The sequence below is a fragment of the Gymnogyps californianus genome, chromosome 11 (genome assembly GCF_018139145.2).
Source record: "Gymnogyps californianus isolate 813 chromosome 11, ASM1813914v2, whole genome shotgun sequence".
NCBI classification, from domain to species: Eukaryota; Metazoa; Chordata; class Aves; order Accipitriformes; family Cathartidae; genus Gymnogyps; species Gymnogyps californianus.
The window spans coordinates 4,801,128-4,813,401 of NC_059481.1; the positions used below are offsets into that span (position 1 = coordinate 4,801,128).

At 41.8% G+C, this 12,274-nt stretch overlaps 1 protein-coding gene across 2 annotated transcripts in view; it reads right to left on the reverse strand.

Annotated features, from left to right (window-relative positions):
* RAB8B (RAB8B, member RAS oncogene family) overlaps positions 1–11,543 on the reverse strand; it is a 31,389-nt gene extending 19,846 nt beyond the window's left edge. For both annotated transcript variants that reach the window (XR_007767094.1, XM_050903372.1), the window contains exon 1: positions 11,420–11,543. Coding sequence is in view for 1 of the 2 variants with exons in the window: in XM_050903372.1 (XP_050759329.1) it covers positions 11,420–11,543 (124 nt within the window). In the remaining variant the exon portion in view is untranslated. The remainder of the gene's footprint in view (positions 1–11,419) is intronic.
* Positions 11,544–12,274: the final 731 nt, after the last annotated feature.

Genomic DNA, 12,274 nt, shown 5'->3' on the forward strand with positions numbered 1-12,274 from the left:
TTTCATTATACTTCGAAAAGTTTTAAGTGATCCTTCAGTACTGAAGGACACTGAAGTGCTCATTTACACACCTTGCTCACCACAAGATGACAGACATGCAGATATCAGCACTGATCACATACGCGAGCTTTGTGTGGACACACATGAACAGAGCTGAAGAGTTTCAACATCTTCCATGCAGTTTCCAAGCACGGACAGACTTACAGGACAACACTCTTCCAGAAACTTTTTCTTTTCAACATGCATCCAACAGCTGAGGGACATCAGTTTGCTCCCGTAGATTTTCCCCCCGAGCTTACCCAGGGATTACTATTTTTTTTTGTTCTCAGCAGTAGGTATTGCAGGGTTTGGATTAAATACACAACTATTTTTTTTTAATGGTGTTTTTAAGGGAATATTTTCTTGCTCTACATCAGTATACTGTCTTAATCTATAAAGGTAGATAAATGAAGCCTCAGAAATTTGCTTTTATATTAGATCTTTCTTGAAGGATTTCAGTAAACGTAAGAAATGACCAAGTAGGAAACAAGATTAGTGTAAAAGGCAGGGTGGAGAACACTTGCAACACACCAGTGTGTCATACAGCCTCATGCAAAAGAACAAAGTCTAATCATTTTGAACTTGAACATTTGGCTTTAGTCCCTAGTAACATCTGCAAGGCATTTTCAGATGATCTCAGCAATGTCTTGTATCACTATGTAAATTAAAGACGCAGTAGTCTTTTATGGCGACCATTCAAAAATACAGCAGATTAACATGAAGCAACACACCAGGGTGAAGGTCAACATTTTTTTTAAAAGTTGTAAGATAAGTTTCTTTTAGAATTATACACAAGTGCAACCAGTTTTATTCATCCTTTCACAACTTAAAGGGACAAAGCTGTATTCTATTCCTTCTGGACAGCCCATAAGAATCCACAAAACACTACTAAATTCAGAGTGGCCTGAATAGGCTCCTTCAGGTTAACTGGCCTTTCTTCTTACTATTCACCCATACAAAGAATCTAATACTGGTGTCCTACACAATGATACACAGAGCAGTGCCTTGCACCTTGAAAGATATTAATACAGTAAGGTTCTTAAAGATTAAACACACTGCGCTGGCAAAATAAATATATACAAATGGCTAAAGTAGGTAAGGCAATAAAGAATGCAGTGCCGTGTGTATATATAACATGAGGCACTTCCCTGCTCATAAGACCTTGAAACTTACTACCAAGATCAGATCAATGCTCATAATGCTAAGCAAACCGCCACTTCCTTCAGTATATGTCTCCTCAGCTATGGTACAGCTACCATTCTAAGCTTCCTTTCTTAAGATAAACTACTTTCCATTTAAAAGAGAACAAGCGATTCAGAATACAACTTATAATCATCAGAATTAGACCAACCTACACTTTGAAACATTCAGGTTTTTGATAGCTCAATAACGTATAGTGTAATCTGATTATCATACTAAAATTTTAATCCAGTGCTCTTCAGCCGCTTGTTCATAACAGTGTTCCTATGAGTTCTGCCACCACAACCGTGCATTGCAGTGCTTCAGCGTGAACACTAGAAGATCCTGCAAAGTAAAATTCTCTTTTCAGCATTTTGAATTCAGAATTTACAGATTGCTTTGAGCAGCCTTTGAATTGCATGATTTTAAACACCAAAAATATTCGATCCAAATTTAAAGACTATAAAACAACACAATAGCAGAAACTTATTACTGCTTGATGTGAGTAAAATTACCAACTGCCACAACAGCCCAACTTTAAAAGGGCTAGGTCCCTGAAGAATGTCTTTTAGAGTTTACAACCTAGGTACTACAGCTCTATGAAAGTGCACAGAAATTAACCTATGTCTACCTCTCATTCTATTTTGAATGTAAAATAAGATCCATTTGGTGGTAACTCAGTTTCATCTAAAAAAATTTTGAAATAGATTAAATTTGCACTACTGATACAGACAGCAAAGTTTGTTTATTTTAAGGATTATTTATGGACTGACTGTCTCCAAGAGGAATGCATTAACTTAGCTGCTTTAAGAACATATTCCTTTCAAGCCAATGTGCAACTGGAAAGCAGCAGATTTTAAAATTGGCCAACAGACTGGAGTTGAGGCTACAGTTTCACAGCTAGCTGAAACTTGTGTAGGTGCTGCCACTGAAGAGTCACGACCAAATCCTTTTCTTTTTTGATCAGGTTAGTTTTCATCTGGGTGAGTTCCATAATTCACCTTACCATCATCTGTAATGACAGCCGATGGTGTAACTTAGAGAACAGGTATACATAGTCACAGCTCTCCTCCTTTGAGTAGCAGACCACAGACTCTATTCAAGCAATCATTAAATTAAAGCCCTAGTTAATACAGACCAAAACATGGCCCACAAGTAGCTTGCGAGCAGCTCCAGTATGGATCTTACACCAGGATACCACCTGACCAGTTGCAGCTCCATGCTAGTACAGGAATTGCTCTGTATTTCACACTCCAACTATGGCTAGATATGAAACAGAAACGGCTGCAGCAATCTCCCAAGGACCCAGCCCCATACTCACTTAACCTGTAATGCAGCAATGGGAGATTTGTGCATCTGTCATCTACTTTGAAGCTCTTCTTTCCCTCAGGTCTCTGGGATGTGCAGCATATGGCTTTCTACTGCACAAGAAAAAAACCTTTGCCACATGTTTTAATGGGTAAGAACACCAGATTTGCCCATTTAGAAGGTGGCTTAGGAATATAGGTATTTGATTATTCTTTCAGAAGCCCAGTGCTTAATATGAGATGACATGTGATTAGTCCTTATCAAAAGCATCATTTAATAGGTAAGACCAAAAAAACCTGAAAGTCAAACCCCCCAGAACAGGAAAAGATGATCCTGAATCTCCTGCCTGTAAATCAGATATGTTTGTAGACGTAGAAAACATAGAAAATGCTGTCTTTAACCAAGATAACTGAATATTGCTGTCAGAAAAAAAAAAAGCTCGCTTCATCCAAAAGTTAGCATCTTAAGCGTCCAAAAGGTCGAAAAAATGCCTTATTAAAAAAATCCTATGTAACCAATACTACCTTGCCACCATGATTTAAAAGTCATTGTTCACTACTCATATACTACACTTCAGTTGTGATGATGAGAACAGGCCAAAAAGGTTAGGTTTGGTTTTGTTCAGTAATTTTTGGTCCAGATGAACCTATATGACTGTCCAGCGAGAAACAGAGATAACACTTCTTTTTAAAAAAGCCTCTTAAAGTTTTAGGGCTCCCACTTGATCTGGATGTCTATACTGAACTGGTTATTCAGAGTGAAGAAATAAAGACTTTTGAGGGCCATACCATTGTCTGTTTACAACAGAAGAGCTGCTATATGAAAAGCAAGCATACAGAGTGTCCAGAATTCACAAAGCAAAGGAAGAATTGGTAAGTCATTGATCACTTAGAGATAAAAAACCCTTGCACGGTACAAACAATGCACTTTGTATCTTCTATTCCAGCAGTACCTATGATAGGTACTGCATACATATCCCATCACCTGCAGATTTAAGACAGGTATGGAAGACCTGATGCAAACAGTTAGTATGCACAGTTAAACACTGCTATAGCCCAAGAACTTGGACCGTCAAGCACCTCCTTGAGAGATTCAGGGATATCAAGATAAGGTCAGAGGCAGAGGAAAAAAAAAGTTGAATTGGATAATGTTAGACAGAGCAGGTATAAATTACACATGACCACTATAAAGATAGAAGTCATTAAAAAAGATGAGCAGTGGTGAAATTTTTGCAAGTTTTATAGGAATGCAGGAACACCCCACTCATTAAACAGATAAGAATTCAGAGGGCACAGCCCTGCTAAAACTGGAAGGAAAAGTACATAGAATATGGGTATTACCAGCAACATAAACAGATAAAAATGCAAAAAAACAAAGCACACGTCAACAATGGTATAAGATAGTTCTTAGCTTTGTAACTGATACTCTGGCCGAAAGGATCTTGGTTATCTATGAAGATCAAAATGCCTCATCCAGTAAGAATTATCTTTGTTAAGATAAATCATCTAATCTAGGAATTTCAGTTAGAGTCTGAAATACGGTCATGTTTTAGAAGCAAGCGTGTAAAGTACCTAGTGAGGTAGCAAAATCAGGCCAAAAGTCAAAGCAGAAGGACTAAAGTTACTGAAGCTATTTTTAAAGGTGGCACTCTCAAAAGACTTTGGGAATATCATTTTTATTGGAGGATTTTTTAAACCCATGTTTTTACATGGGGTAAGTATGTGGGGTTTTCTTCTGTTTGGGAAGCAAAGGACATGAGGGAAGAAGGGCTGCTTTATTTAACTTCTTACGTGAATGACAAAATAGGCCTTTTTTGAAAGACTTTTACTACCTAAATTAACAGGCAAAACCACGTAACTTATTAACGAAGGCCATACTTGTCTTTCTGGCATGTAAGAGTTTTCTTTTCCTACCCTATGCAAGGTTCTTTTAATGGCCACTTCATCTCCTTTTCCTGCACTGCATATTCTAAGTACTCCTCTCTCGTCACTTCCGCTAAGCCAGAGTTCTCCCAGCCAGCAGTTACTCTGATTTACTGTATCTTCCTCCTTCCTTCCATGCTTGGGTTGACACAGATACCTTACTTCATCTTTAATCCCATCAGAAGTCACACCATACAGACAAGATATTTTGTTTCAGCAAAGGAAAGCTATTTCTCTCTGGCAGATGAAAGAAAGGAGGATTTTTGTTGGGGGGGGGAGCAGTGTATGTGTTCCCTGGCTGGCAGCCACTTTAGCTTTGCCCAGTTTCTTAAACTCAAGCTGTTCTTCCCGAGTTTCAGATTTGGTGCCAGACTCCTATTAGTGACCAGTCTGCTTTACATGTTCTTAGATGTTGCCATACATATAAGAGAATACCACTGACATTCAGCATTAAGTTTTTTCTCTGGTGCCCAAAGCAGTAGAGTCTGCACAGCAGCAGCAAAACTAATACAGATCATCTTAAACTTGGTCAACTGATTGTTTTCCCTAGCAGAAGAGAAGTCTTCTGAAACATGCAGTACTTCAGTTGCCTTTAAAACTACATACAATCTAATCAAAAGTGTCATAGCTTACATTGAAGAGGAAAGCTTACTATAAACCACAAGATTAAACTGATATTACATGCAATTATTGGTCAAAAACCCTTTAAGAGGCACTAAACTACATCCCACTGCAACCCCTGTTGGGACAGGAAGTTGCTGACTTAAGTTCCGAGTTGCAAGTCCAGCAACTAAAAGCCTTTGGATCAACTCTGCTTGTACAAGAGTCTTACACAGTGCAACTCTGTTGAAGTTACTATTATTCATAGCTTATTCACACTAGAAAAGGATCAGATCTATTTTATACATCTACAGTCAGCTTGATGGACTGGGCACTTAAGCTACCATAACATTCGATTAAACACAAAAAGCAATATAATATCCTTTGAATTACAAACACACACCTAATTTCTATCACAAAACATGAAATAAAGCTTCACTATAAATACTGCATGTATTCTTCATCACCTATTATGAATTTCAGTTAAATTCTGAAATAAGTCAGTTCAAGATGTATTTCTACTAAAAGGATGCCCTATTGCTGAAGGGGTAGGAAATCCTTCCAAAAAAGTAAATAAAAAATTCCCAAATAAAAGCTATGTGTCTTCAATACCTCTCTCAAAGCCTGTATCAATCTATCAGTACATTTGTTGCTATGTTCATTCAATGTTAGTCTGTGTTAACTTTGCATTCAAATCAAATCACAAAAGCATCTCTAAGCTGCCATCCTGTTACTCAAATAACCAGGTAACACATAACCAAGATAGACCTCCATCTGCCAATTAGGAATAGGCATGAAACAGTTAGACATCTGTCACACTGTTTCAGAGTAACATGCAGCAAGAAAGCTGCAACAGCATTTTTAATAAAGGCCAAACAATTTCACTTATGTTGTTGGCCTGTTGCAGAATACAGTAGGGTAACGCGATCTTATCAGCAGATGAGAATCAAAGTCTAAGATGTCTTCTGTTACCAGCCAGGTGTTAGTATCAAATTTAAAGTCACAAGAGACACAAACTTTAATGCTTTTAACCTACGATGTCTCCAACTACAACACTTTCTGATCAACATCAGGATAACATCTTGCTGACCACCCATTACATACCTTGAAAACAGAATCATTCTTCCAGTTTCATATTTACCTCCATAATGCTGTCTGCCCCTATTCCCATGTAAACCCTTGACTTCCTTCTCACACTGTACTGAAGAGATCCCCAAGTCCCAGATCCTACAAACCTTGAACATGCACTACCATTCTGTAGATATGAATAATGGTGCCACCTGAGACACTTAAACTAGCCTCAGTCACTTCAAAGTCTTACTTACAATTCATTTATTGTAACGACCATTAATAAAGTACTACTGACAACGCCTTCCTGACTCTTCCCTCCCTTTGCTCATCTATCATTGATGTGTGTTTTCTTCTACAGCTCCTACCATCTGGAGAAGCCCAAAAGAAATTGATTGAATGAGGACAGGGAACGTTGAAGCTTAATGGGACGGTGGAAAAAACCCAACAAACCAACAACCATTCTTTTGTCTATCATACCGTGGGGAAGAAGAGTAGAAATATTTCTCAATACTAGTCGGTTTTACAATCATAACTGATACATCTGCTGAGCTTAGAGGCATTCCACTTTTAACAATTCTGATTTTTTTCCTGGAACGATAAAGCATGGCCAACCATGGTGCGGAGGGAGATGCAGGGATGCAATGCTTTTCCCAAACAGTGAGGCATAATTTGACTTGAGTACACTAAAACAATTTCCATTACACATTATAGACATGGAAATTTCACTGCGAAAGGGAAGTTGATAATTTTGCTTGTCAAAGGATTTTCATCAAAGTGTTCAAAGGTCAGCATACACGTGCTTGATTGCTGGAGTAGTGTCCTATTTTGCAAGATGTAGGCTAAGGAAAAGTTACTTCTGTAAAATCAACAAATTGTTTCAACTCTCAGATACAGTACTATCTCGTGTGGGCAACTTCCTGCCAAATGCTGATATCATCTTGGATTAAAAAAATAAATACAACAAATTTTGTTTCAGAGTCAGCAAGCCTTTGTACTAAGTCAGAAATGCTATCAGCTAAAAGATATAACTTTACTCTCCTAGAAACCAGTTTAAACAAAAAGTTGAAAGGAATGCAAAGAATAAACCTTATTATTTGGAATGATAAACCCAATCCAGTTTTACCAGACAGCCGTACTTGAACAGCAAGTTAAGATACTTAGAGACTGCTAAATTAATGCTTCTTGTTCTTGTACACCGCACTGAAACTACTAGCAAAATGCATATGAGATACTCCAAGATAAGTTTTGCTTTAGGAGCTGTTGAAGTGTGAAAATGAGCTGACTCAACTGCATTTTACTTTCCATGTAGAACTGTGCAAAACCAGAAGTTTCCACTCAGGAAGCAAACTAAACAACGTAACCTTATATAACACATTCCCATTGTAAAAAAAGTTTTATCCCATGTTAACAGTGAAAAGCTGATCCTCGCTAGGGACCACAGCAGTATTATGACTTGTCAACCCTTTTAGAAATTTTCCAAGCAGAGCTACAGAGCCCTATATAAAAAATTTAAAGTTGCTGAAGGCCAAGGACCTGTCTTGCCTAAAGCTGCTGAAGGCCAATCTGTGTTTTCACAGATTGAAAACACATCACTTAGAATAACCAAAAGGATCATCCGAGAGAAAGATTGCTGGTTCACTTCTCATAATGGGTAGCAAAGTTTGCTGACAGTACTAGTTATGCCAGGTAGTCAAGACAAAGACAGAAAGGCTCTTGCACCAAGAGTCGCCCAAAAAAGAATAAAAAAGGTCTGATAAATTAGAAATATACATGCACTGCACTTTTATCCTACTTCTTATGCAACTGTTGGCCACAGGACACCAGGCTGGAAGACCTTAACTGTCTGAATCAGTACAGCCATCATTATACCATGACCAAAGTCTTGAGGAGAAAAGTCAAGGGATCATTTGCAAACTTCCAAGCAATCCACAAGGATTTAGCCTTACAGGCATGTTTTGCATGACAGCAGAAGAGAAGGGAATCTGCAAAGTACAACACAAGCATATCATGCAAGATGACAAAGTCACTACAATTCATTATTGACTCATTTCTATAATATGAACATTGAGGCCAAGTAAAACAAATATTCTATAATAAAGCAATATTTCCATATGCCCCTCCTACTTTCTTGTTTTCCTTTTGGAGAATGTTTCCATTGCTCTTGTAACTGAAGTGTTGTGGTTTAACCTCGGTTAAACTACTAAACAAAAATAGGAGTGGGAAATTATAAGAAAGATATTTGGTGCTTAGACATGACGTGGGCCCTTTCATCACAGCAACAAAGTTTGCTTTAATTTCTGGATGTAGAATCTAAGAAAAAAGAAAAAGCTGAAACAGGTAAAAGTTTAACCCCACGTAGTTAAGAAAAACCTCTAAATGACTCACCTCACTCACAAATAACATTTACATACATAAGACTAAACAATAAAATTTGATGTCAACACGTCTCAAGCATATGCCTTCTCAGACTTCTACAGTTAAACCGACTCTGATCTTGTTAGGAGAGAGACAGACCAGAGAAGAACTAGGGCACCACTAAGGGCACATAATATTGTGCGTGCTAATTAAAATCACTGTGAATTGAACACACATCGTAACAGTAAGTACCATCATACTGCAGAACCCACTTTTTGGAGAACATATAAACAAAACAGCCTGGCAGCTTATACTTCAGGAAGACTCGGTGTACTCAATTAGGAATGCTAATCTAGACACCTTAAAACTTCAACTGGCAGGGGGGCCTGTTAGAGAAAAGCATTGCATCCCTCCGTCTCCCTCCACACCATGGCTGGCGATGCTTTAATTGGTCACGGAAAAAAATCAGAATTGTTAAAAGTGGAATGCCTCTAAGCTCAGCAGATGTATTAGTTACGATTGTAAAACTGACTAGTATTGAGCAGCCACCATGCACTCACAGAGAGAGAGAGAGAGAGAGAGAGAGAGCACGTGCGTGAGCACGTCTTCAAGAACAAACAGATTAGATCTACATCATTGACTTAAAAGTAATACAAGCAATACATGAGGAAGACTGAAAAAAGCCCAAGTACTTTTATTTAAGCATACATCAGCACTTTATGAACAGTTTCACTATTTACTGCACTGTCAACTTTCCTGTTTGTAGGTCCTTTACTGAAAAATAAAAGAGACTGGAAGAAAGAAATGATAAGGAGGAAACGTAACTGTGAAATCACAAATACTACCTATGGAATCAGGAGTATGCCTCAATTATTAGTAAGTTTCTTCAAGCTGAATAGTGTTGAAAATAAGACCTTTGTGAAAGCAAATATAAAGGAAGGAAATGAGAGCAAATCCTGTATTTACTGAATAAGGCAAGAAAAAAACCAGCATCACATTCACAATCCTCAAGATTTCAAAGTCAATCAGTGAGAAAAAGAAATATCAAGGGGCTAAGCAGTTCAAGAAACATCAAGAAAATGGTTGGAAGACAGACGCACCCATTTATGTTAGCTATCTCTTTAAAAAGTATAAAGAGATATTTTATATTTAGCACAGTACCAATGTAGGCTTTTTTTTTTAACTATATAGCATTTATTAATGTTTATTAAGCCTTTTATTCTACCACAGATACAGCAAAATACCTTTTTAGGTAAAATGCTACTGAGGTCTTGATTAGCTAGTATTACTGATACAGCATTTTGAAAATGGTTGCAGAGAGAAAAGGAATGTGCCATTTTAATTCTTCAGAAATATTTTTTTGAAATGTATAACATCTGTTCTTAAACCGTTAGAAATGCCAGCCATACCTCATTTAGTCAATCACATCTGCCTAAACAAAAATTTGTTTCTTCCCTGTGCACCAAGTTCAGCACAATAAAATGTCTGAAGAGGATACGGCATTTGGCTAACATAAAACAAGTCACACCTCATCTTTAAATCAACTTCCTTCCAATAAAGAGTCTACTCATTCTCTTAGTGTTATTTTTCAAAGCCAGCATTAGCTTCGCCCTCCTAAATACTAGCAACCTCCACTGCAGTTTACCCCTTCATCCCAAAAACAGTGTACTTGATTTTATTTTAAAAATGACCTCAACTACGAGTAGCTAACCATAAATCTCAAGTCATATCAGACTGAGATTTCAATTCAGCAATATCTCAGTGAAGAACTTGAAAATTTTGCCTATGTTTAGTTCAGCAGAAAGTATTTTAAGACTGACAAATCTTACAGAAATAAGCCACAGCAGTCTGTTTTGATATATCATATCTCTTTGTCACTGAAAGAGGTTAGTTGAGCTTTAGAAACTCCTTTTCACCACCAAATTCGTAACCAAACTCAACCTTTTGTGAAGGCGGTTCCTCTATCTGGTCACTAAGGAGCTTCTAACTCCAGTCGACTAAGGAGCTTGAATAGAACTACTCCAAATCTCAAAAACATGAGCTACGCGTATATGAATACACACACGCCTTTAGAAGAGTTGAGAAGAGAGAGTTAAACTATTTGCCGAGAGTGGTTTAGTCACTGTCACTACGCAGCCTAGCAAGAGCCACAGTTAGCTTAAGCACTGCAAGCCCTCTTCCACTTTCTGAAAATTTACATCTAAACATGAAACGACCAATAATGAAAGAGCAAGAAAAACTGACGGAAAGATCATCCTGTAACTCAACCAGTACAACGTCCTGGATTTTGCGTAGGACTCGTTACCGATGCAGTCCTGCACACGCCATTGCTTACACAGCCCCACAGAAACATCATTTCCACTACCAGCAGAAACAACAGGCGAGCGGCCCAAGGGCTGCGCACAGCCGAGGCCGAGCCAACTGTTGCTGTCGCCGGGGCACAGGGAGGCGCCGGGGCCGCTGGAGGACCGGCTCGCATCCCGCGGGTCCCTGGCAGCGGCCGCGCCACCGAGCCGCCCGCCGGCCCTCCGCACCGGGGACAAACCCTTCCCCCGCGCGGCCTGTCCGCACCGGGGCCCCCGACGGGCCCCCCACCGCCTCCACGGGGACGGCGGGAGCGGCGTTCCCGAGCCCGGGCGGGCTGGGCTCCCGCTTCCCCCCGCGGCGGCCGGGGCACGGCGGCGGCGCCCCGGCGCTTCCTCCCGCACGGGGCCCGTAACGGCCGCGGGGCTCCCGCCCACTCCCGCGCAGCGGCCACGCACAGGCCGCCGAGCGCGGCCGCGGCCCCAGCCCCCGGCGGCGAGACGGGCGGCGCTCCCCCGTCCCCGTCCCCCTCCCTTCCTCCCGCCCGCCCAGCGGCTCCTCTCTCGGCGGGAGGGCCCCGGCCAGGACCGCTCTCGCCGCCGGCACGGTGGCGGCGGCCAGCCCCGGCCGCGGCGCCTCACCGATGGTGGAGATGAAGGTGGTGTTGAAGGCGTCCTCGCTGAAGCGGAAGAGCAGGCAGGTCTTGCCCACGCCCGAGTCCCCAATGAGCAGCAGCTTGAACAGATAGTCGTAGGTCTTCGCCATCTTCCCTCGGCCTCGGGCTCGCCGCCGCAGCAGGAGGGGGCGACCGCGGGAGGGAGGCAGGCAGGCAGGCAGGCAGGCAGGGAGCGAAGCACCGCCCCGCCCGGCGCCCACTCACAGCAGGCAGCGCCGCCTCGCGTCACGGCGCGCCGGAAGCGCCCCGGGCCCGACGGGAGATGTAGTGTGGGCGACGGCGGCAGGGGACCGGCGCGGCCGTGCCGGGGTTCCGCCCGTGCCGCCGGCCGGAGCCGCCTCGGCCACGGTCTCTGAGGACCTTCCAGTCAGGAGCCTTTAACGCCAAGGCTCTGGCAGGCGCTGCCGGCGCGGCCGTCGTGCGCGGAAGCCCCGTGCACAGCAGCAGCCGCCTCTCTGGCGTCGCCGGCCCGCAGGGGCGACAGCGGCCTGCCCCGCGCCTGCCTCCCCTGCCTGCGGTGCCGGAGGACCCTGCAGGCAACGCGTGGCCCCACCGAGCCAAGCGCTCTGCCAGATGCTTCTCTGTGTATTTCCGTGTGAACATAGATGCAGTCTTTGAGGTTGAGTTCTTAAAACCTACATGCACTGACAGTAAGTTAACGCTCAGACCGTTAGGTCTGAGACCTTGCGTTCTTGGTGCTCAAATGGCAGTGGATGCATGAGTTTTCGACATAGAAACACATGCATCCTGAATTTAATCACACATGGAGAATTGCTATCACTGAGCAATCAGATGGCCTCATTCTACAGGGGACTGGGCT